The 26,273-nt window shown below is 36.6% G+C and overlaps 2 protein-coding genes and 1 long non-coding RNA gene across 8 annotated transcripts in view; 1 reads left to right on the top strand and 2 right to left on the bottom strand.

The window, feature by feature from the left end:
• The window catches only part of SRPX (sushi repeat containing protein X-linked), a 131,854-nt gene extending 111,759 nt beyond the window's left edge, over nt 1-20,095 (bottom strand). For 2 of the 5 annotated variants that reach the window (XM_087937773.1, XM_087937774.1), the window contains exon 1: nt 19,471-20,093. In XM_087937773.1, coding sequence (XP_087793899.1) covers nt 19,471-19,633 — 163 coding nt within the window. In that variant the 5' untranslated portion in view covers nt 19,634-20,093. Of the gene's footprint in view, nt 1-19,470 lie in introns of all 5 variants that reach the window. The other 3 variants (XM_087937776.1, XM_026713669.2, XM_026713670.2) reach the window with 3 other exon arrangements.
• The window catches only part of LOC148125359 (uncharacterized), a 318,026-nt gene that overhangs the window by 137,069 nt on the left and 154,684 nt on the right, over nt 1-26,273 (top strand). The gene's annotated exons all lie outside the window — the stretch shown is intronic.
• Nucleotides 22,898-26,273, bottom strand: part of RPGR (retinitis pigmentosa GTPase regulator) — an 85,489-nt gene continuing 82,113 nt past the window's right edge. For both annotated transcript variants that reach the window (XM_026713610.2, XM_087937757.1), the window contains exons 17-18: nt 25,355-25,455; nt 22,898-23,389 (exon numbers count right to left, since the gene is read on the bottom strand). In XM_026713610.2, the coding sequence (XP_026569395.1) occupies nt 23,168-23,389; nt 25,355-25,455 (323 nt within the window). In that variant the 3' untranslated portion in view covers nt 22,898-23,167. The remainder of the gene's footprint in view (nt 23,390-25,354; nt 25,456-26,273) is intronic.

Raw genomic sequence — 26,273 nt, 5'->3', positions numbered from 1 at the left:
GCCAACAGTCAATCAGGAGAGAGCATTTCCCACTCCCACAGCTAACAATTATAAAACCTTCAACTAACAATTATTTACAATACATAACAGTGTATATTAGAGGATTAACAATAACATATATGGGAAAGAGAAATAAAAAGAAGAGACAAACTCAAAAGAAATTGGAATAGGAATACAAGAAGTTAGATATGAAATTACAAAAAAACACACACAAAAAGAACATAATCAAATGGACTTAAAAAACATAAGTTGAGTTTAATAAATAAAGAAGAACTAACACAAAAAAATAAAAGGAGCTAAACAAAAAATTTTTGAAAATGCAAATAAGCCTGGAAGATGGTTAGCATATAGACTGAAAAAGGAGAAAGAAAAGAAATTGATCTATCAGCAAATCGATGACAATGGGACTCTTTATTATTGGAATGATGACAAAAAGAAAATAATTCAAAATTATTATGAAAAACAGTACGAACAAGAGACAATCTCAGAAGATAAAATAAAACAATATCTAGAAAAAGCAAAATTACTTACAGTACTAGACACAGTTAAAGTAGCATTAGAAGAAAGAATAACAATGATGGAATTAACAGAAGCAATTAAAAGACAAAAGAATGGCAAAATACCAGGTCTTGGCAGGTTACCAGTAGAATTATGCAAAATTTACAAAACTCTTTAAGCAATTCAAAGTTGGAAATATCCAATCAACAAATGTTAGAGGTGAAAGTACCAAATTCTTGGATGGAAGCATACATTACCAAAAGAAGACTCAGACTTGCAACGGATAAAAAAAACCTATAGTCCGGGGGCGGAGCTGGCGTCTCAACGATACGGCATGCGATCTTGGAGGTCTGAGATCACTGCCGATATCTTTGCTCCTGGACGGTCCAAACGGATCTAAACCATCCCGAAGAGACAGTGAATGTAAAGAGTGCATCCTGTCGATCCCAGGTAGATCCAGGAGAAGCTCTTTTTGCCAGAGGCAAAGAGGCAGCCATTAAAGTTGCTGAAGTTGGGACAGCTCCAAAACGGAAGAGGATAGAAAGAGAAAGTGTGCCGGTTTGGTGAGAAGTTTTTCTTTATTTTAAGATTTTAAAAGGACACCCTAAGGAAAAGAAAGAATCTGTAAAATCTCAGACAGAAGTAATTAAGCGGCAATTTCAAACGAGAAGTCAAATTAATTTTTTCCTTTTTTTTTTGCTGGACTCTTTCTATATGATCTTTTACTTTGAACTGGACTGGTCTTTTATTCTATCTTATTTTTCATTTTTGTTTCTTTTCCTTTTTGTCTTTACAATATTTTAGGCTAGAGATCCCCTTTTAGCCTTTCTTTTTTTTGAAACCCTTTTTACATTTTAATTAACTTTTTTATAATAATTTGTTTGGAAAAGGAGGGGGAAAGTGAAAACGGAGGAAACTTTGTAACACTGCCAACTAGAGGCTTAGAAATATTGTTTCTCTTTTTTTTTCTTTTGACCAGACAAAGCTGAGAAAGAATTCAGACTTCTTTTCAAGGACTTTGAGCCTGTCTGATAAGATAGAGGGAAGAGCATGGGAGAGTGTTATTGCAGGTGCTCTTCTGAGCTTCTATCAGTAGCCGGAGTCTGGTGTTGAAGTAGACAGAAAAAAAATGATAAGATTCTAGAGAAAAGAGCTATAAAAATTAACGAAAGCCTTGAATAACTAAATAGGTGCAGTGTGTTCATTTTCTCTTTTTAAAATTGGGCTATTCCTCACACCCACTCCTTATCATCTTATTATTTGTAATAGTTATTTGGATCTCTGGACTCTTGGAACCTGCTTTTGTCTTTCTTTTTGCTTTTGGAGCCTAATTTTTACTTTTGCATTTTATTTTAAAGGAAAAGCCTTAGTATTAATGCTTTCCTTTTTTTTTAAGGTAGTAGGCCTTTTCTTTTTCTCTCTCTCTCTCTCCTTCTCCTACATCTTTTATCTACCCTCCATATTGGTTTTTTTCTGTGGCTTCCTTTTTTGGGTATACCTTTTCATACCTGAGACTTTCTAATTGGATTACGGTGTTGAAGAACCTGAAGAAATTCTTTTTTTTTTTACTTTTTTACTTTTTATTTTTCTGCCTTCTACAAGATTTAACAATTTTTTCCTCTCTGTTTATGGGGTTTTTTTTCTCTTCCTTTTTTGAGCTTTTACTGCAATTTAACTAATCAATTGGATTAAAGTATACAAGAATCTGAAGAAATCTTTTTTTTTCTATCTTGCTTCTTTCCCCCCCCACTATTTTTACTTGGATTTACAATTGGCTATTTCATGAGTGGATTAAGGTTTAGAAGAACCTGAAGATTTTGAATTGTCCAAAATAAGCAGGAAATTAACAGCGGCTGGTTCTTCAATTCCTACTTCTTCCTCTTCACCATCTGGAGGACAGCACTCAATAGAGACGATGTTACAGCAAGAAACAGAACAGGAAAAGGTGACATTGCAGATGATAATGCAAGGAATTCAAAGTATACAGAGAATATTGAAAGGAGAATAGAAAAAACTGATGAAAAGGTGGAGAATATTCAACAAATGATGATGAAGTATGATGAGAAATTCAAAAAAACTGAAGAAGATAAACAAAGACATAAGAAGATTGGAGATATTGATGACAGATTAACAGTGGTTGAACAAGATAAAAGTGGAATGCTGAGATGGGAGATGGATAGTTCAGAATTTTATCTCAAATTCCAAAACATAGAGGATGAAAAGGGACAAAACTTAGCTGAGATAATGACAGAAATCTTGGCTGAAGTTCTGGAAATAACCAAAGAGAAGATGATGGATGGAATAGACAAGGTTTTTTGAGTCTTCACAAGATATGCAATGAGAAATAGCTTACCAAGAGAAGTTCACATCAGATTTACAAAGAAAGCCATTAAAACACAAATATTACAGGTGGCAAGAGAGAAAACCTTGAAATATAAAAAAAAGGAGATTGTCATCCTGAAACAAGTGCCTAAAAGAGTGAGAGAAATGAGAAGAGAATACCAATTCCTGACTAAAATCCTACTTAAAAAAAGAGGTGAATTATAGTTGGCTGATTCCAGAAGGTTTAATGTTCACGTGGCAAGAACAGAGACACAGAATTGACTCAATTGAGAAAGCTGAATCATTTATACTGAATACTTTGGAGGGAGAGAGGAGGAGACAGAAAAAGAAATGTCACTAATTGAATTCCAAGAGGATTGCCAAATAGCAACTGAAAAAGAAGGTGCAGTAGTCAGAAAGGTGGACGTTAAGGAACAACGTGACCAAGATCTAAAAGAGCTGCTAAACCTAATTATAAAGTATAAACATGGAAGAGAAAAAGCTGATTACAATTAACATAAATGGACTTAATTCTGCTGCTAAAAGGAAAATTTTCCATAAATTAGAGAAATTAAAATTTGAGATAATCTGCCTACAAGAAATACATATAATCTGCCTACAAGATATAATCTGCCTACAAGAAGTACAAATTAAAAAGCAACATGAACAATTGCTGATACAGCCAAAATTAGGGAAAATATTTACTTCTTTGACACAATGCAAGAAAAGAGGAGTGGTTTCATCCATTAAAGATATTATCCCAGTGAAATTGATCTATACCGATGACAATGGAAGATTACTAATGGTGGAAATAATGGACAATAATATGAAAACACTCCTGATTGCAATCTATGCCCCGAATGACAATCAAGAAGAATTTTATAGAAAACTACATATGAAAATAATTGAACTGGACTATACTAATATCGTTATGATGGGAGACTTCAATGGAATTGTAGATAATAAATTGGACTATACAACACAGAAAACAACAAAGCAAAACAGAAAGACTCTTCCTAAATCCTTTTTTTAAATGACAGATGAAATAAACCTAAAAGATGCATGGAGAGAAAGAAATGCTAAGACTACACAATATACTTTCTATTCAAACAGACATTTATCATGGTCCAGAATAGATATGATATGATATGGATGTCAACAGAATTGTTAGCCAATATGCAAGAAATAAATATTGAAACAAGTATTAGGGGCAGATCATAATCCAAATGACAATTAAATGGAAAGGAAAAAGAAGATCTAGATGGATGTTAAACAATACTATATTAAAAGAAAATGACTTCATACAGTGGATGGAGAAAGAACTGGCTTTTTTCTTTAAAGAAAATAAAAAAGACACATCAACGCAGAATGTATGGGATAAATTAAAATTTGATACAATTTGTTTACAAGAAGTACATATCAAAAAACAATATGAACAATTCTTGGTTCAGCCAAAATTAGGGAAAATATTTACTTCTTTGACTCAATGTAGGAAAAGAGGAGTGGTTTTATACATTAAAGAGGCTATCCCAGCAAAATGGATTCATACTGATGAAGATGGAAGAGTAATTAAAGAGTATGAAAATAATTGGATTGGACTAAGTCAATACAGTTATGATGGGAGATTTTAATGGAATTGTGGACAATAAACTGGACTATACAGCAACAATAACAAATGATAGATGAATTAAACTTAAAAGATATATGGAGAGAAAGAAATGCTAAAACTAAACAATATACTTTTTATTCAAATAGACATTTATCATGGTCCAGATTAGATATGATTTGGATGTCAACAGAACTAATATCTAGCATTCAAGAAACAAACATTGAAACAAGTACTTGGGCAGACCATAATCCAATGACAATTAAATGGAAAGGACAAAAAAACGATCGAGATGGACACTAAATAATACTATTTTAAAGGAAAAAGATTTTACACCATGGATCGAGAAAGAATTGGCCTTTTTCTTTAGAGAAAATAAAAAAGAAGATACTTCAATTCAGAATGTCTGGGACACAATGAAGGCATATGCTAGGGGCTTGATAATAGACTATATAAGAAAAAAGAATATCAGGAAAAGGCAAGCCACTAAAGTTTTGGAAGATGAATATAAAAGACTTGAAAAAGAACTACAAAAAATGCCACAGAAAAAAGACATTAAACTAAAATTGGACATAATTAAACATAAAATGGGTCAAATAGAGAAAGAAGAATTGGCACAGAAAATCAGAAGTGTTAAACAGAACTTATTTTGAAGATGCAAATAAACCAGGTAGATGGTTAGCATACAAATTGAGAAAGGAGAAAGAATCAAGGAAAATATTACAGTTAATAGCTGATCAAGGTCAAGTTTGCTATGGTAATAAAGAGAAAAAGGAAATTATTCGAGACTTCTACGGGCAACTATATAAGCAAGAGAATATTGATGAGGAAAAAGTCAAACAGTATCTACAGAATGCTAATTTACCTAAGATACCTAAAGAGACTGAAAAAATGTTAGAAAGTGTTAGTGTTTGGGGATAAACCCCCAGCAGAGTGTGCAGCAGCAGTCAAGCCAGGCAGCCAAATGAGAATGAGGCTGGGCCCAGGAGTATACACACACTTGAGACAAAAACACTGTTTGTGGTTTAAATAGGTATTTAATTCATACAGAGATTAAGAATAGTCATTCAGTCCATATGTCAGTATCCAGTTTATCAATCCAGTTATCAAGTCTTTTAAACAGTAAATACAATGTCCTTATCTGCTTGTATATCTTCTTCTTAAGATACCTTTCTCTCAAGTACTAACGCTGAATCCACAGCTCACCAGTAAACAGTCCTTGTGTTCAGGTGAAATGGTATCTGGCACAGTAGCCTCCAAGGTAAGCAGATAGACTTTCTAGAACACAGCAGTAGACAACAGACCTGGAACAGTAACCAGGTGCATCCAGAAGGCGGACTCAGACAGTTGCATCCAGAAGCCAGAGATATTACGTTTCCCCTCCTACCTATATGGCTGCCTGCAACCGCACCCACAATGACATTGCAGTTTCTAGCTTTAAAGCTACATAGCACTTTAACCTAGGTTTACATATTTATTCAACCCAAACCAGTTGGAGTATCCATATACCCAACATTCTCCCCTTTTGGGTGACATAAATATGTAATGTCTTTACATTCTAAACCCATAATTTTTTACAATTCTCTAGATGCTTAATAGCACCTTGGGCTTTAGTAAAATGATCAGCTACATTGTCCTCCGACATACAGTATTCCAGCTGTATCAATTTACTCTGTACAGACTCTCTTACATTAAGATACCTCAAATCTGTATGTTTACTTCTCGTTTTAACTGCAATATTAGTGGCCATTTTAATTGCTGCCTGATTATCATCATGTACAACTACAGGGTAATTTACAGTTATACCCATATCCTTCAACATTTGTTTGTACATAATCAACTCTGTACACAATAAAGATAAACAGGAGAATTCTGCCTCCATAGTAGACAAACTTATATGTTGTTGCCTTATAGACTTCCAGCCAATTAATGTCTTACCCAGCATTATGGCTGTTCCTGAAGTCGACTTTCTTGTATCTCTTTCTGATGCAAAACTAGCATCTGCATAAGCACTCAATATGAGATCACCTTCTGGTTCTAAATACAGTGCATGGTGTAATGTACCTTTAAGATATCTTAGGATTCTTTTCAATGCATTCCAGTGACATTGAAGGGGGGCATTATTGTGTCGTGCCAGCTGATTAATACAAAAAGCTATATCTGGCCTTGACCAATTGCTAATATATGATAAGCTACCAATCAAAGATTGATACAGTTCCTTATCACATTTGGGACTTTGTGTATCCATTTTGCAAATATCCTGACTCATTGGAGTCTTTGCAGGCTTACAAAGTTCCATCTTGTAATCCATTAGCAATTTAGATATCTTATCTTCTTGAGATATCTTAAACCCTTTCTGTGTTCTCAGTATATTTAATCCTAGATATCTCTTTATCTCACCTAATTGCTTGATTTTTACATTCTTGGCTAATGATGCAATTATTTCATTTGCTTCATCATTAGTTTTAGTAACCAGAGCAATATCATCAGTAAACAATAATAATATTGATATCTTCCCATTCTTTTCTCTCTTAAATAGACATGGGTCAGCTAAACCAGCTTTAAATCCTATATTGGTCAGTTCCTTCACAATATACTGGTTCCATTCATAGCCCGATTGTTTAAGACCATAAAGGCTCTTCTTTAATAACCAACAATCATTATCATTATTATTGTCTCCTTTAAATCCATTAGGCCTTTTCATATAAACAGTATGTCTTAGTGGAGCATGCAAGTAAGCAGTTTCCACATCTAAATGGTTAACTATATATTTCTTGCTTGCTGCCCACACTAAGGCTGCCCTTAACGTTGCTGCTTTAAGACTAGATGCAAATACTTCATCATAGTCTTTTGCACTTTGTCTAAAGCCTTGGGCTACTAGTCTTGCCTTATGGATTGTGTTTCCATCCTTATCTGTTTTTATTTTAAAAATCCATTTGCAGCCAATGGTTTTTTCATTACTAGGTAATCTCACGTTTTCATATACCTTCATATCCTTCAGAGACTTCAATTCTTTATTAATTGTTGCATACCACTTTTCTTTCTCTTTAGAAGGATACCTTTTTATCTCATCCACAGTAGATGGCACTCTATTTACCTGGCACACTGTGTTAGCCTGGTATCTATCAGGCGGTCTAGATATACGTGTAGTCCTTCTGGGAATTACAGGGCTTGGTTGAGTTACAACCTGTTCCTCATCTTGTTCAGCTATTTCTTCCTTTTCTTCTTCTATGGGCACAATCTCTTCCTGTACTTCTCTCTTTACTTTATTCTTAAAGTTACAGGGATACTTAATGGGATTTCTGTAGGATTCAATAACCACTTCGTTATTGCTATCCTGCTCTAACTTATCCCATCCTACGTGCTCTAGAAATTGGGCATTTGCACTACATAACACCCTAGATGTGCCTTTCTCCCAAAATCTATATGCCCTATGGTTAGCTTGATAACCAACAAAGAAAAATTGTTTAGCTCTATGTTGCCCTTTACGCCTGAGTTGTGTAGGGATATGCACCCATGCTGGTGCACCAAATGTGTGCAGGTAACTCAGATCAGGCTTCCTGCCATGCCACATGGTGAATGGTATTTCACCAGTGGTTGAGTTAACCACATTGTTTAATAAATGATTAGCACACATTGTGGCCTCCCCCCACAAAGTATCAGGTAACCCAGAATCAGTTAACATAGTACGGGTCATTGCCTGCAATGTTTGGCCTCGCCTTTCAACAAATGCATTGTGCTGTGGTCTGTATGGTGCAGATGTCTTATGAGCTATTCCAGATGCCTTTAATCTACTCTGGAATTTGCTGTTTACAAATTCCGTACCATTATCTGTCACCAAGGTTATCAGTTGCCGTTTGCTTTTTCTTTCAGCAAACTTTAACCAGTTGAAGAAATGTTGATATGTTTCAGTTTTGCTTTTCATTAAGTAGCAAAACCCATATCTAGAGTAATGGTCCATAATGCTCAGTATATATCGAGCACCCCCCATACTGGGTTTCTTTGGACCTATAATGTCTGCAAATACTACTTCTAAAGGTTCTTTAGTTTTAAAACCATTTAGCCTATTTGCAGGCATTATTTTACTCTTATCTTCACAACAGACATTACAACGCAAATACTTATCACAGGGTTTTAACCTTATCCCTTCAACTGTACGTTTTAGCATTTTAAAGTTTACATGCCCCAAACGCCTATGCAATAAATGGATACATTCATTATGAGGCTTGATATTGTTAAATACAGTTTGTGCCTCCCCTTTCTTATTATCATGTAAGACATACAATGCTCCATTTAAAGCTGCAGTTACCTTTTTGTTATCTCTTTTCAGTGTGCACTTATTATTCTTAATATCACAATTGCTAAACATGGCCAGTTCAAAGGATTTCTTTGGCTTCTTTAAATTCTGGCTTTTTCCTTTTCTGCAGAATCTTGCCAAATGTCCTCTGCCTCCACAATTAAAATACTTTTTAATTGTGTATGCCGTTGAAGATAACTTCTCTTCTTTCGGGTGTTTTCCTTTACACAGCTGGTTTCTCTCAGGCTTTGAAGATAATTTCTCTTCCTTATGTTTATCTTCCCTCAGCTGGTGACGTTCGCTCCTTCTCCTGGCTTCCTCTAATAACCTGCCGGTTATCTCAGTTACTGATAAACTGTCTTTTGGCAATACCTCAAAAGCAGTCACAAAATCATCATAGCTTCGATCCAGAGAAGACAGTATTATGTATACTTGTTGCAACTCATTAAATACAAGCTCTTTTTCTTGCAGTTCTTGAAAAATGCTTTTCATACAGTTTAAATGAGTCAACATATCTCCATTTATCTCAAGATGTGTTCTAAACAGCTTCCGTGTAAGATTAATATGAGCTCCTACACTGTCTCGAACATAAACCTTCTTGAGATTCTCCCAGCACTTGGCAGCACTATCCTCTCCACGAATATGTATCAGTTGCTGGTCTGAGAGAGTCAGTCCTATGATGCACAAAGCCTGTTCATTTTTTCTTTCATAGTCCTGTATCAGTTTATAATCCTCTTCATCATTAGGATTTAAGTTTGATACATCTGGTGGGTTTGTAATTATGTCCCACAAACCTTCTCTTCGTAGCAGTAAACCACACTTCATTGACCATGAAACATAGTTTGTTCCATCTAGTCTGGATATCATGGACAGACTTGGCAGATTTACTTGTGCCATTGCTCTGGAGAAAAATAACTATTTAACAAACAGTTTGTCTTTACAGCAATGTGTAACTCTTAACCAAAACTCTCACTGCTAAAACCTGGTTAGCTAGACTGTGCACACTGCTGGGCCCATAACCAATGTTAGTGTTTGGGGATAAACCCCCTAGCAGAGTGTGCAGCAGCAGTCAAGCCAGGCAGCCAAATGAGAATGAGGCTGGGCCCAGGAGTATACACACACTTGAGACAAAAACACTGTTTGTGGTTTAAATAGGTATTTAATTCATACAGAGATTAAGAATAGTCATTCAGTCCATATGTCAGTATCCAGTTTATCAATCCAGTTATCAAGTCTTTTAAACAGTAAATACAATGTCCTTATCTGCTTGTATATCTTCTTCTTAAGATACCTTTCTCTCAAGTACTAACGCTGAATCCACAGCTCACCAGTAAACAGTCCTTGTGTTCAGGTGAAATGGTATCTGGCACAGTAGCCTCCAAGGTAAGCAGATAGACTTTCTAGAACACAGCAGTAGACAACAGACCTGGAACAGTAACCAGGTGCATCCAGAAGGCGGACTCAGACAGTTGCATCCAGAAGCCAGAGATATTACGTTTCCCCTCCTACCTATATGGCTGCCTGCAACCGCACCCACAATGACATTGCAGTTTCTAGCTTTAAAGCTACATAGCACTTTAACCTAGGTTTACATATTTATTCAACCCAAACCAGTTGGAGTATCCATATACCCAACAGAAAGCAATATAACAATGATGGAATTAACTGAAGCACTTAAGAAGCAAAACAATGGGAAAGCACCAGGTCCAGATGGGCTTCCGGCAGAATTTTATAAAACACTACAAGAATCATTGAGCATTCCATTGCTAGAAGTCATGAATGAAGCTATGTCAAAGAAGATGATACCTAAAACATGGTCAGAAGCTTATATTACACTTATTCCAAAAGAAGAGGCTGATTCATTGCAAATTACGAATTATAGACCTATTTCTTTACTAAATGCAGACTATAAAATTTTTGCTTCAATTTTGGCAGAAAGTCTTTAAAAATACTTAAATAACTTTATTCATCCAGATCAAAATGGATTTCTGCCAAAGAGACAAATCAAAGACAATATGAGAATAATCCTGGACACTTTGGAATATTATGAGGCACATCCCAAAAAGCAAATGGCTTTGATATTCTTAGATGCCCAAAAGGCATTTGATAATGTGAATTGGAGATTTATGTTACTATTATTGGAATAGATGGGTTTCGCCAGAAAATTTATTCAAGCAATAGAAGCCATATACCATAAGCAAACGGCAAAGGTAATGATAGAGGGAGAATTCAGATTCTATTAATATAAGAAAAGGTACAAGACAAGGATGCCCTCTATCACTTTTGCTATTTGTATTGACTTTGGAAGTGTTGAATAGAAATATTAGAGATGATAAAAGCATAAAAGGAATGAAAATTAAAAAGGAAGAATTTAAATTGCAAGCCTTTGCGGATGATTTGGCCTTTATTTTGGACGACCCTTTAGAAACAGCTCCAAAATTATTGGAAAAGATAGAGACATATGTTGAGGTGGCTGGTTTGAAAATAAATAAAGATAAAACAAAGATTTTGACAAAGAATATGTTACTAAGACAAAGAGAAAAACTGGCAGACCTATTGAAAATTCAAGTCACCAACAAGGTCAAGTATTTGGGGATATATTTGACACCAAGATGTAGTACATTAAAAGAGAACAATTATATTAAACTTAAACAACAGATAGCGTTAGATTTGAAGAAATGGGAAAATCTACAATTGTCATTAATAGGGAGAATCTCAACAATCAAGATAAATATTCTACCCAGGATCTTATACTTGTTTCAAACAATACCAATCAGGCTTGGAAAAGACTATTTTGAAGATTTAAATAAAATTGTGTTGAAGTATATATGGCAAGGTAAGAAAGGGAGAATAAAGTTAAAACTTTTACAAGATGCCAGAATTAGAGGAGGTTTTGGTTTGCCTAATTGGGAGTTGTACTATCAAGCTGCAAATTTAATGTGGGCCAAGGAATGGATAACATTAAGAAAGACTTGATTGTTGACATTAAAAGGTCATGATTTGTTGTTGGGCTGGCATGCCTTTCTATGGTATAAGGGAACTAAAAACACAGGGCTATTTTAAAAGACATCATATACGGGAATCTTTGTGCTTAAATTGGGAGAAGATCAAAAGACAATGTTATTTGAAAATTCCAGTTTGGTTATTGACCATTGAAGCATTTTCCTATCCTATAATTTTTAAGAAGGAAGAAAATACAGATATGGCACAGTATGGAACAAAAACAAGATAAGGTGTTTATGTGCAAAATAATCTAAAGGGAGGGAGGGAGGGAGGGAGGGAGGAAGGAAGGAAGGAAGGAAGGAAGGAAGGAAGGAAAATTTCAGACTAGATTCTGACATAAGGATTGAAGGCCATTTCTCATCAAAATTGGGGCATCAACTGCATACAGATGGATAGACATCTTAGAATTGCCAGCTTGTCCCAGTTTTCAGAAAAGTTGCCCTTTGTGGTAAGTTAGAGAGGAGACAGACAGGCAAATGCTAACTCATGCTTAACCATCCATCATCCCACGAGGACTGAACCATACCCAGATCAATTGTACAATGAATGAAGTGTTGGGGGGAAATGAAGCAATGTATATGAACTATAAAGTTTTTGTTAACCTCCAACATCTAGTAGTATCTTTCCAGTTAATTAACTAAAGAAAGTTTGCATTAGAAATTAGTTTGGTTATCTTGTACCTAAAGGAAAAGGGAGAGGGGGAAGGGGAAGAAGAGGGAGAGGGAGAGGGAGAGGGAGAGAGAGTTTATAACCTTTTTAGACCAACAACCTATTTAGCTTTTTGTTGTTTATTTCAAATTCTTTAGGTTCTTAAGCTTTTAATTAATTTGTTCAGAGTTGAAGATAAATTCACCCACTGAAGACTCTTCAAATTTGTTATACTTTTGTTGAAAGGTGTCAAAATGCCTTTCTTCCTAGGATTCGATTTTCCCGCTGGGAGAGCTCTGGCGCAAGGATACGGACAACTGCTTGTAAGCTGGATCTTTTTATTTTTCAGGAAGGCGGGGGACAGCGAGAACTCTGCGTTCCTTGGCTAGCTGGCTTCTTATGGTAAGTCCCTGGTTTTTATACCCTTTTCTCCCTTTGTGAGTTGATTTTGTGTGAATGTTTGTATTTGTGCTTAACGTTACTTAATGTGGATGCAGCCATGGCAGTGAAGGCAGGCAAGCTGGTTGGCCCACAAAGTTCGAGGGTCAAACCAGGCTCCCCACTAGGAGACTTGCTTAGGCTGGGATGAATGGCAGATGCCTGTCCTGGCTGCTAAGAAGAAGATATGAGCAAGGAAATTATGTAAAGAATTGGCTTTGCTTAGGGACAAAGTTGGAAAACAAATTTGGTTAAATAAAGGTACTTTAAAAAAAGGGAAATATATAAATAGGAATGTTGGGGCTTTTGTTTGTTTGTTTTTCTCTCTCTTCCTCTCTGTCTTTCATGCAACCACAAGATACATTTAAGATTTATGCCTTCCCTAATTTAACTGAGATTTATGTGTAAACCTGAGAGCTGTTTTCCTTTTCTTTTGTCTTTTCCTTGTCTTTGTGTCTTTGTGTGCCCTCAAGCTAATTGCAACTGTTAAATGCCTCTAACCCCAAAAAGACAAGATTTTTTAATTGCTAGGAAAAAAAGTTAAAAGCAATGAAAGAAAATGCCTTCACCCTATTTTATCTGGCCAGCAGAATAGGGTGAAGAGAAAACTGTATTTATTTTTTTCTTCTGTCTCTGTACCTTTAAGAACAGCCCAAGGATATGAGAGAATGTTTTAAATTCATTTACAGAAAAAGTTTCATTCTGGCATTTACTGTATGTGGGATTTTATCTGTCCATCTTTTTACTGAAGCACGTGAATCCAGCTTATTTTTCTCATCTATAGTGTCCCATTTTGTTGACTTCAGTAACTGTAGTACTGATGGTTTCCCCCCTCAAATTCTGCCTGCAAACTATCTATCCTCCCCCACTCCACCTCCCCATCTCTAATCCACCAACAATGTCTTTCCTGGGAGGATCACCCACCCCCGTTCTCACGTATTTCAGCCCTGCACAGATGACTCTGTACCCTGTGGAAGCAGAGCACACTGGTGCAGATGTTGCCTCCAGAGGAGACTTTCCATCCATTTGAACCAGGAAATTGGGTTTGGATCCATCCATCCATAAGAAAGTCATTACAGCAACCAGACTGGAGCAGACTTTCCAAGCCTGACTGACCAACCTTACCACCAAGTCAAGCCTAATGCCACCCAACAGACATGAAAGAGATGACCTGGAGAAGGACAAGTAGAGACTAAAGACTCTTTTCAATCCCCAGAAGACAGCTGGAAATACTATGGGGAAGGGTAGAAATTCATTGTAAAGTTTTCTTTCTTTGCTTCATTCATATTGTAACTGATTAGTTAAATGGATTATGGAGGAATGGCATTTGGGAGTGATTGGCACAGCAAGTTCTAAACACCCTGGACTTCTGTCTGGTGGGAGGGAAATTTATTTTTATTGCCTGTATTGTAGAAGTAGCGGCATACATACAGGTGAAACTCGAAAAATTAGTATATCGTGCAAAAGTTCATTTATTTCAGTAATGCAACTTAAAAGGTGAAACTGATATATGAGATAGACCCATTACATGCAAAGCAAGATAGTTCAAGCCGTGATTTGTCATAATTGAGATGATTATGGTTTATAGCTCATGAAAACCGCAAATCCACAATCTCAGAAAATTAGAATATTACATGCAATCAATAAAACAAGGATTGTATCGGACCTCTGAAAAGTATAAGCATGCATATGTACTCAGTACTTGGTTTGGGCCCCTTTTGCAGCGAGTACTGCCTCAATGCAGTGTGGCATGGAAGCTATCAGCCTGTGGCACTGAGGTGTTATGGAAGACCAGGATGCTTCAATAGTAGCCTTCAGCTCTTCTGCATTGTTTGGTCTCATGCCTCTCATCTTTCTCTTGGCAATGCCCCATAGAGTCTCTATGGGGTTCAGGTCATGCGAGTTTGCTGGCCAATCAAACACAGTAATCCCATGGTCATTGAACCAGGTTTTGGTGCTTTTGGCAGTGTGGGCAGGTGCCAAGTCCTGCTGGAAAATGAAGTCAGCATCCCCATAAAGCTCATCTGTGGAAGGAAGTATGAAATGCTCCAAAATCTCCTGGTAGATGGCTGTGTTGACCCTGGGCTTAATGAAGCACAGTGGACCAACACCAGCAGATGACATGGCTCCCCAAATCAAGACAGACTGTAGAAACTTCACACTGGACTTCAAGCATCTTGCAGTGTGTGCCTCTCCATTCTTCATCCAGACTCTGGGTCCTTGGTTTCCAAGTGAGATGCAAAAGTTGCTCTCATCAGAAAATAGGACTTCGGACCACTGAGCAACAGACCAGTTCTGTTTTTCTTTAGCCCAGGTAAGACGCTTCTGACGTTGTTTGTTGTTCAGGAGCAGCTTGACAAGAGGAATACGACATTTGAAGTTCATGTCCAGGATCCGTCTGTGTGTGGTAGCTTTTGATGCACTGACTTCGTCCTCAGTCCACTCCTTGTGAAAGTCCCCAACACTTTTCAATGGCCTTTTCCTGACAATCCTCTCCAGGCTGCGGTCATCCCTGCTGCTTGTGCACCTTTTTCTTCCACACTTTTCCCTTCCACATAACTTTCTATTAATGTGCCTTGATACGGCACTTTGGGAACATCCATCTTCTTTTGCAATTACCTTTTGAGGCTTTCCCTCCTTATGGAGGGTGCCAATGATGGTTTTCTGTACAACTGTCATGTCAGCGGTCTTTCCCATGATTGTGCTTCCTACTGAACCAGACTGAGAGACCATTTAAAAGCTCAGGAACCCTTTGCAGGTGTTATGGCTTAATTAGCTGATTAGAGTGGGACACTTTGAGCCTAGAATATTGAACCTTTTCACAATATTCTAATTTTCTGAGATTGTGGATTTGGGGTTTTTATGAGCTGTAAGCCATAATCATCTCAATTATGACAAATCACGGCATGTAATGAGTATCTCATATATTAGTTTCACCTTTTAAGTTGCATTACTGAAATAAATGAACTTTTGCGCAATATTCTAATTTTTCGAGTTTCACCTGTACACACATACACACTCCACTCAGAATCAGATTGAGGTTATTCCCTTCACCTACCTCCACATAAAAGCTTCTCCTAGGTTGGTTTTTGCTCTGTAGCATTAAGGCCCATGCAGTTATATCTCACAGCCAATTTCATGCAATTTTCTCACTTGAAGAGATAGCAGAAAAGAAATCTCCAAATCCCCAGCTCTTATTGTGACTCACAAAATGATGCTGCCCAGTAAAAGCAAGATATGTTGCACTAGTTGTCTCATTAGGAGTCCCAGGGCTCATTGTGTCCAATTTTTTTAAAAAAATACTTAATAGCCTGGATTGCACTCTGGCTAATCTCAATTTGGCCTCACAAACCGTGAATGCACTAAACTAAGAGCTAGGGAAGGTTCAGGAACCAACCCCTGAAAATGGGCAGCCTGTAGTTACTGTATTTAAGGCAAAACCATGTCTGTAAAGAATTTTGGAGCATACTTGACTGGAAGCTCACAAAAAGTGACATCAAACATCTGAAATTGATTGGCATAGAAAACTGGATATTGTAAATTTCTTTCCAGAACTTTTACCCTGACTGCTAGAACTTCATGGTTGAAAGCTCTCTTTTTGGGACCCACTGATACAATCCTTCTCTTCTGCCTCTATCAATGCCTTCCCTTTTGCATATGATCAATTTTTAAACTTTTTCCCATAAAATATGTGTGCCACCCACATATTATGGCAAAAAGGGAGGAAGGTTAGCACCCACTTCTCCTAGAAGAATGAAATATTTTAGGAAATATTAAAAATATTATATTTCCCTGGATGAGAAATTGAGAAACACGCTCTTGGAGACAGAAACTAAGATTCTCAGCTCCCTACCCCCCCAAAGCAGATATTGAGATGGGGCAGCTTTAGAAATGCAGATTTGGTGATCCATTATTGCCTGCAGCAAGGTCTGGCTCTGAATAAAGGCAGGGCAAAGCCATTCAGCCACAATAAAAATTGCCCTTCATTGCATCACCCAGCAAGCTTCAACCAAGCTTGACTCAGAAAATCTGCAATGTTAGCTATGATCCCTACAGCAGCCAATAGTTTACAGAGGAACAGGAAGCTCAAGTTCAAATCCCAAGAAAGGGTATAAATAAAGCTCTCAACTCCATATGGTCAGCTGCATCAGGACCATGTGCTTGATAGTTCTGCTTCATTAAACCATCTTTCCAATCAGCCTCCATATTTCCATTGTCTTTCTCCCCACTTGGAACTGAATCAGATGGGCATTTCTTCCAACACCAGATGCACTTAACAACTATGTTACTAACCTAACAACTGCTATGATTCACTTAACTATGACAAGAAAGGTCACAAAATAGGGCAAAACTCAGCAACACAAATTTTGGTTCAATTGTGGTCATAAGCTGGGGATGACCTGTACTTTTAATGTTAACTGTATAGAATAAAGGTTAAGGTACAGCAGTTTTGTTAAATTCACTCTGCAAGATTATGACGATAGGAATTTTATTGTGATTGAAAATACATTAAAAACTTTCATTCAGCAATTACTTTATATTCATTTATAGTAATCTATTCAGACACATCTGTTTGAACCAAATGATCCTAAATGTGTATACTGTATGTGTATACTGTATCAAAATTCTACAGCTATTCTGAATGAATAAGCAATTAAATTGTAAACATTACAATATATGACAGTCTCACACACATACACACGAATTAACTTAGTTCTCTGCACAATAACATGCTTGTATGCATCATTACGACATACATGGCATGATAGCATAACACATTAAATTTTCTGAGGTGAGATTTAAAATATGGTATCAATCATGAAAGAGTTCAGTCTAATAAGACATGATTCCCACATTAGTTTATTGTATTCATAGTAAGTAACAATATTCCACTGAGAACACACAGCCTCATGGCTTTCAAAATTAAGTGCAGAAAGTTAGCGGTACCCGAACACACTTGTAAGTGGATCATAAACTTTATAACAGACAGGAAGCAGCAGGTGAAGCTAAGCATAATCACATCTGATACCTGTACAATTAGCACACACACATCCCTCGAGGCTGTGTGCTTTCTCCACTCCTCTTCTCCCTATATAGCTGGGGATCGTTTGACTGCATCTCAAATGGTCCATCTGTTAAATTGTAAAATACTGAAGTTTGCAGATGACACAACAGTGATTGGTCTCATTCGAGAAAACAATGAATCCGCATAAAGACAGGAGGTTGTACAACTTGCCTCGTGGTATAACTGGAACAATCTGGAACTGAACCCACTCAAAAACGTAGAAATGGTGGTAGACTTGAGAAACCCTCCCATATTACCACCTCTTACAATACTAGACAACACAGTATCAACAGTAGAGACCTTCAAATTTCTAGGTTCTATCATATCACGACCAACAATGGACAGAAACAAAAACGTCATCAAAAAAGCACAACAAAGAATGTTCTTTCTGTGCCAACTCAGAAAGCTCAAGCTGCCCAAGGAGCTGCTGATACAGTTCTACAGAGGAATTATTGAGTCTGTCATCTGCACCTCTATAACTGTCTGGTTTGGTTCTGCAACCTAACAAGACAGATACAGACTCCAGAGAGTAATTCGGACTGCAGAAAAAACAATTACAACCTGTCTTTAATTTGAAGACCTTTTTGACATGAGTCAAAAGAGGCCTGTGAAAATATTTACAGACCCCTCACATCCCTGACATAAACTGTTTCAACTCCTTCCCTCAAAACGATGCTATAGAGCACTGCACATCAGAACAACTAGACACAAGGAGTTTTTTCCCAAACACCATCACTCTTGTAAACAAATAATTCCCTCAACACTGTCCCAACTATTTACAAAGTCTGCATTACTATTATTAATCTTCTCATCACTCCTTATCGCCCATCCCCTCCCATTTGTGATTGTATGACTGTAACTTTGTCACTTGTATCCTTACAATTTATATTGACTGTTTCCTAGTATGATTTGATTGCTTATTGTACCCTATGACTATTATTAAGTGTTGTCCCTTATGATTCTTGACGAATGTATCTTTTCTTTAATGTAGCATTTGCACCAAGACAAATTCCTTCTGTATCCAATCACACTTGGCCAAAAAGAATTCTATTCTATTCCTGAGTGTCAATATTTTAACAGTGTCTCTTATAGGCAGAGATGTGAATGCCGCTGGAGAAAAGGTACCTACCTATGTCTCATTCATCGAACAAGAGCCAGCACTGCACTCTCCTTGTTGGCCAACTGTATTTGCATATGGTTTAGCAGGTCTGGCATCCGAGTCGTACTGACCACTGACAAGAGCCAGCGCTTGCAATGCTCGCGTTGAGCTAATGCCAATTTGGCTCGATAGTTCACCAGCAGCATTTGCATTTATAGAAATTCCTTCCAGGCATTTAGAACGCTTCCAAGCACCTTCCACGAATGGTGCCTTCTTTCACTCCGGAAATATCAGATAGTCCCAATGCTAGAATGTGACAATCCCACGATGGGTGCATTTTTTTCCGAGTAGACGCTACACAATTCCAAACAAGCTTCCACATTCCAGAAGTGGCCGCGGTCGAAGCGCGGGTAACTATTTTGCCGTCTCGAGAGCTCCTTGTCGGATCGCGGGAGCCTCCTCCCCTCCCCTGCAGTCCCCAAGCACACTCCTACCTTGGTACGTGAGGCTGAAGCGCGAGCCCACCACCAGCAGAACTGCCAAGCATACCGAAGTCTCCGCCATGATCCTCGGCGGTTGAGAAGTTGGGTCCCCGCTGCTCCAAGGCTTGCCGAAGTGAAAGGCGGGAGCGGTAGGGCGGGGGAGGAACAGAACCATTCGCCAAGCAAGCCTTGGAGCGCTCTGTGGAAACTCCACCCCTGCGTCCTCTTCCCGCCGGCGAAGCGCACTGAATCCTCCTTTTTCGCTCCCTCAATACCCCAGGATAGTTGCAGGGAGATTGAAGAGAGACGCCGCCGGTGCCTTCCGAGGGTACAAGCAACTCGCTTCCAGGTCGTTGTCCCAGGGGGGATAGCGCCTGTTCGTACGTTGAGTGTCGGTGTTCTTATGATCTCACACAAAGGTTTAATAAAATCTTCACCACGCAGTTCCAAATGCATTTTTTTCTCCTTTCTTTTGCTGACTCTTTAATTTCCGAAGAGGGGTTGTAGAAGAAATGTTTAGAAAAAGCTGGAGACCTCCATGAAGTTGATAGGAAACTGAAGTTTCTTCTGCTCCTACCCAAAGCTGCCTGAGCAGTCTGCCTCGGGGCTCCTCCCGCGGCAACTCTTCCAGCCTTCGGAGGTTACAGCCAACTCCAGCTCTGTCTGCTTTTTTAAAAAAATAAAGTTTTATTGAGTTTTAACAAAACCAATAAAACATCTTATTTGAGTACAGCATGGTTCCGGGTTATCACATTTCCATACAGACACAATTTCATATGCATATTCATCTTATGTATTCAACTTCATATCTTATTACTCTTTTTCCAACTTCTCACTATTTCTCCCTTTCTCTTAATTTTCTTTTATGGTTATCTCATTTTCTTCTTATTCAATTGTATTTCTTTTACCTAAATTTCTATATCTTTTTATTCATTGTACTTACACTTTCGTCTGTCTTGTTTACAATTTCATATGTTCTCTTCCAACATTCTTAAGAAGCAAAATTTCCCCTGTGATTGCCAATGGAAGTGCAACACCTTTAAATCTTGTTATTATCATATGAAATCTCATTAAACATTGAATTTGTGCATTCTAAAATTATAACATTCAAATTTCTAGTATCTATTTTATAGCATGTAAATCTCATTCAGACTCTGCTTGGTACTTCCTCTTGAAAATGTAAAAAGAAAAATTCTAAAAACAACAAAAACAATATATATATATATATATATATATATATATATATATATATATATATATATATATATATATATATATATATTTGTTTTCTGAGGTTCTCGTGGGTATTTGTATGTGGATCTTTGGTTGTTCGGGTTTTCTCCCGCGTAAGATTCGAAGTATCTAGGCAACATTTCGATGAAGTCTCATCATCTTCAGGCTTCTGTCTCCGGCTCTGTGCTTCTCAGAGTGATGTGAGATTGCAGCTGCTTCTTCCTTTTAACTGCTAGTGGGGGTGGGACTTGATTGGGTGGGGGCTTGGCTGTGTTCTGATTGGGTGGGGGTGTGTTCTCATTGGTAGGGGGTTTGGCTGTGTTCTGATTGGTTGGGGGGTTGGCCGTGTTCTGATTGGTTGGAGGCGTGTTCTGTTCAGGTGGGGGCTTGGTTGTGCTCAGGTTAGTCTTAGTTGCTGGGGGATTTGAGTTGGTGAGCTGTGATCTTGCTGTTTGGCTTTGAGTTTGTGGTATATATAAACATTAGTAAACAAAATAGTTATTCAAAATCATTCTAGTACTGGTATGAACCTTGTAAATCTTTCACGTTTCTTTTCAATATCTATTAATCTTTGAGAACAATTGAAATGTTTCCTCCCTTCTTCATTATTACTTAACTGTTAATAAGCATACCATTGGATAGTCATACAGTTTTATCTTATAAATTATTTACTATTCATAAGTAAAATAATTATTCAAATTCATTCTAATAACTGGTATAAATTTCCTTATAAATCTTTCACATTTCTTTTCAATATTTTATCAATCTTTAGAAACAATTACGTTTCCCTCTCTTCTTTATTATTGCATTAATTATAAACATACCATTACATAACAATACAGTTTTATCTCAGATTATTTACTTATTTCATTTCTAACTCATTACAGTATTCTACTGTCACAACACTATCTTTTGTACCTTTGCAGAATCCTCACTTTTAACTTAACCATTGTCTCTGTGTTTTCTACCTGAGCAAATACCTTTAATCCTAGTACGTTTCCCCTTTTTCTTTATTTCCTGTTTTTGTCCCTCATAAGTTCTTTCCCTTTCAATCTTCCACCCCCTTTTTCTCATCCCTTTTTTATACCCTTCTCTCTCTAATTTTCCCTTCTGTAGTTTTCTTTTTAGCTCTGTCTGCTTTGACGGGCTTGGGACCACTGCAGAATGTTTATTTTTAAATTTCTCTCTATTGTCCTTCCAGTAAGGTGCACATTCCAGAGCTGTGGCTGTAAAGAACAGAGCACATCTAAAATGTTCATAAGAACAACCTTTCAGTGTGCTTCTCTCTGGCACCTTTACTGGGGAACAACACTGGAAGCATACTTTTAACCTCCAGAGTATCTAAGTAACTATTGTGAAAAAGAGGGCATTGATTAGATAAGCCAGGGGAGAAAAATCAGATCCAGTTCTCTCAAAGGTGCTTTTTTTTAAAGGCAACTGGATTGTTTTTTCCTTGAAAAAAACTTCCCATCCAAGGAGCTTCACCAATTCTGCCAGGATGGTAGGGACAATGGAAGGATTAGTTCTGCCAGGATTGGCGGGGGAACGGGACAACTGGAAAGATAATATTTTACTTCCAGAACTGATGAAACTTCTTGAATGAAAAGCAAAACATTTTCTTATTTCTCAAGGAAAAAAAGTCCAGTTGCCTTTAAATAATCACCTTTGAGACAGTTATGACCTAGATGGCTGAGAATCTCTACAGACAGATCCAATTTATTTGCCTTTGCAGGCTAGTTGAGGTGAAGAAGAGGGTTGTCCTTTCCCTTTGGAACCAGTCATCATTCATTCACCATTATCTAAGACTGTATGATGAGGGAATCCTGTGCTTTTGACTATTGCCTTTAAAGGCATGTACCAGTATTCTGTTTTAAATTTCCAGATTACAGAGACAACTAAACCAGTGTCATTGTACAGTAATTCATGATGGAACAGAGCTCCATCATGTTAATATGATTTCAAGAGTTAAAATACGTTCATTGGACCATTACTTACACATTACTTTAATATCCAATATTTTAGTAAGAATATGCTAAATTATCTTAAGGTTTTATTGTTTGCAAACATTTCCTTCTAAAGGTAAGACTACAAAGAATAAACACTTTCATTAGTTATTCCTCTGCCTATTTCTAACCAAAAGAGTAAATACAATATACACATGTAGTTGTACCATTTTACGAAAAAAAGCCACAGTCTTTATTCCAACTTCTGATGTACAAAAATATATTTTATTAAAATCACTGAAAGTTAAGGCCACAACAAATCAATAAGACTGTATTTCCCATTTTTTGCAATGGTAAAATTATGAATACAAATAAATATTGGAAGTTGGTCCAAGTTAATGTAGATCAGTCCCCAAATGCTAAATTTTACAAAAAAATGCAATTATTACATAGATGCCATTATTGTTTCCATGTATAAACTGCAATACCTGCTTGTAAGACCTCACATATATACAAGCCTTATACTTTCATTACTATAGAATTATACATGTAGAGGAGGACTTTCTGTTTTGATATATTGATGGTGATCCTCTTTGATTTTTCTGAGTATGGTTCTGATTTTCATCTTTACTTGTTTCAGCAGATACACTGGCTTGATTTCCTGTATCCTGTTCACTTTGAGGTAGGTTTTCCAGTTTGCTTTCATCCCAACTATGTGCATTTTTCTGCTTCATAGACCTTTTAAAAAAAGAAAACTAAAACACAAAAAGAAATCAACAAAGCATATAATAATAAACAATCCTGAACAAATGAATAACATAAAAAACACTATATAAAATAGTTAAAAAGAAGGCAGCCTGAAGACTTTATCCATACTATTTTGAATTAGTATGAATTAAGAATATATTATATCTGCAATTTGGTTCATATATTCTAAAGAACATTCCATTGAATTCCAAGGATTTATTTCCAAATAACTTGCACTATATTTCAGATTTTAGCCATTTAACTACTAAAGCCAGCAGATGTAGGATAAATGACTAAAGTTCCCAATGAATTATTATAACAAACTGTTATGCAACCACATTATAATTGGTAACATATTTTGTTTACAACATTCAAATAGAGTGCAAAGTATTTTGCTAACATAAGCAGAATTATGTCACAGCAGCTTACTTTGCTTTCATTTTGCTTTTTCTTGTAGCTCTTTCAACTCTTAAATTATTCTATCCATTGTTTTCTAATTTGGTTAAATTCTTAATTTCTTTCCATTCAAAATGCCCAAGTTAGGAAATAATTTGGCTATGGAAAACTTGAACACTTCATAAAAGTTTGTGAAATGCCCAAGTATCTTAGAAATTCATATGATATAACCAGGTCATATTGTTCATTTATTTTTTTTTCAAACATGCATGAACACAGCATACATTTGTCATATTGTATTATGGAAACTGCATATTTCAATGTCAATGTATTTATTGGAAAATCAGAACATTATAAAAAAAACTAGGGTAAAATATTTGGGTATAATTAACCTTTATGCTTCTGCTGATGGAAGCAAAAATCAGAGGAGAACGTTCTAACTTAAATATATAGCTCTTCCAACCACTGCAATTTAAAATAAATAGTATTGCAAAAGTAGCAGAGTAATTTTTTTTTGCTTCCCTGTTATGCCAAAGAGGGTCTAGATCAGGAGTGTCAAACTTAAGGCCCGCAGACCAGATCTGGCCCATGGGATGCTTAGGTATGGCCCGTGAACCGTCCTGGAAACAGTGGACTAGCCCATGGTGCCACTGCAGGCAAAAATGGAGCTTGGAGGCATGCGTGCTATGAGCTGTTTTCGCTGGCAGAGGGCGGCAGGCTGCGCGTGGCTCACCTGAGCTCTGTTTTTGCTGGCAGAGGGTGGCAGGAGGCCATCGTAGCTAAAAATGGAGTTTGTGAGCCTGTTTTCACTGGCAGAGCACTTGGGCCACCACAGATGCCCCCGACATGAGGGACGTCAAAGTGGTCATGCCCACCCTGGCCATGCCCATCCTGGCTCCCCAAGGTCAAACACAACCCTGATGCAGCCCTCAATTAAACTGAGTTTGACACCCCTGGTTTAGATGATTCAATCTTGAATTTCCTTCTTACGCTTTCCTGTTTTCTCAGGATAAAATCATGTTTTATTAATCACTGATAGCTATTTTCTTTAAGGCCATTGCCATATTCGTTTATAGATCTCATGTATCTACTTGAATGTACATTAGCTTCTTCATCACTTAGGATCCCTACATTATCAGGGTCCTCACACAGAAGTCATTTGGTTTCATTTTTGCAGGCATTTCAGTTGAAACTCTAAGAAGTAGCACTTAACATAGAGTGATGCTAATGAAGTGACAGTGCTGGACCTAATTGGAGCATTCTAGGTCCTATAGTTAACACCTTAAATGGATTTTATTTCTGCATTACCTGAAATGATTCTAGGTTCATTAAAAATAGCAAGGAGAGTAACCAACCATTTTTAAGAACACTGCTCAAATACAAATGAGCATACTAAACAATTAGCAAAAATCTACTGAAATTAATATAAATCTAGATCATAACCCAAAAAGCATTTAATTATATGAAATATATAAATGAAATGGGACACGTAGGCCATTATACTGCTCTAGATATGCATGTCAAATATGGAATATTTTTTCTTTTTGATATTGTTGCAAATGATATTTTAGTTTTACCCTTTTTGCTTTATCTAGCAGTCTTCCAGATGTTCTGTCTTGATTGTCTGTAGTTGCTTGAGAAAAATTATTCTCCGTATGAATCTCAGCATTTTCACATGCTAAAAATAATACAATAAATGAGCCACCATTTTAAAATATGTTCAAGTTGCTTCAGTCACAATTTTCAAGTGGTGAACTATTTAGCTAATCAGGTATTTAGTAAAGCACAAATTGTACATCCAAGCTCAAGAATGTTTATTTTATTTAACAGATTTTAGTTTATTAGTTTTGTTTTTTTTAACAAACTTTATTCAGTTTTTCATATTAAAAACAAAAATCTCTTTTTAGTGGACAACATATTTCCGGGTCATCACCTTTACATACAAATATGACAGCAATTATACATTGATATATGCATACTTAATTCTATTATTACCTTTTCCATTCCAAATTTTCAGTAAGGAGAGAAACAAACACATTAATTCTAGCCTCTTTCATTAATCTCAATCGAAACATCTTTTTGTTTCATTTCAATTATTTCAAATATAATCCTTTAATATTTAATTTTGAAAATAAAGATAAACAATATGTGTTTGCCTAATAATAATAATAAAGTTTAATTCTAAATTCTTTCATTAATCTCAATCTAAACATCTTTTTATTTCATTTCAATTATTTCAAATATAATCCTTTAATATTTATTTTAAAAATAAAAATAAACAATATATATTTGCCTAATAATAGTAATAATGAAGTTACCAAAGTCTCTCCTTGCTTTTAATAGTCTATATTAAACTTATTAATTTAGCTGGTTCTTTAGTTTGTCATATTCCCTTTCCATTACACTTTTTTTTAATGAATACTAAATTAATACAAATTTTAACACACACACACACACACACACACACACACACACAAAGAAAAAAGAACAAGTATA

Source organism: Pseudonaja textilis, chromosome 7, assembly GCF_049901715.1.
Source record: "Pseudonaja textilis isolate UNSWEBS1 chromosome 7, rPseTex1.2, whole genome shotgun sequence".
Lineage (NCBI taxonomy): Eukaryota > Metazoa > Chordata > Lepidosauria > Squamata > Elapidae > Pseudonaja > Pseudonaja textilis.
Note: the sequence above shows the minus strand (reverse complement) of the source record. Positions and strands in the feature narration are given on the sequence as shown.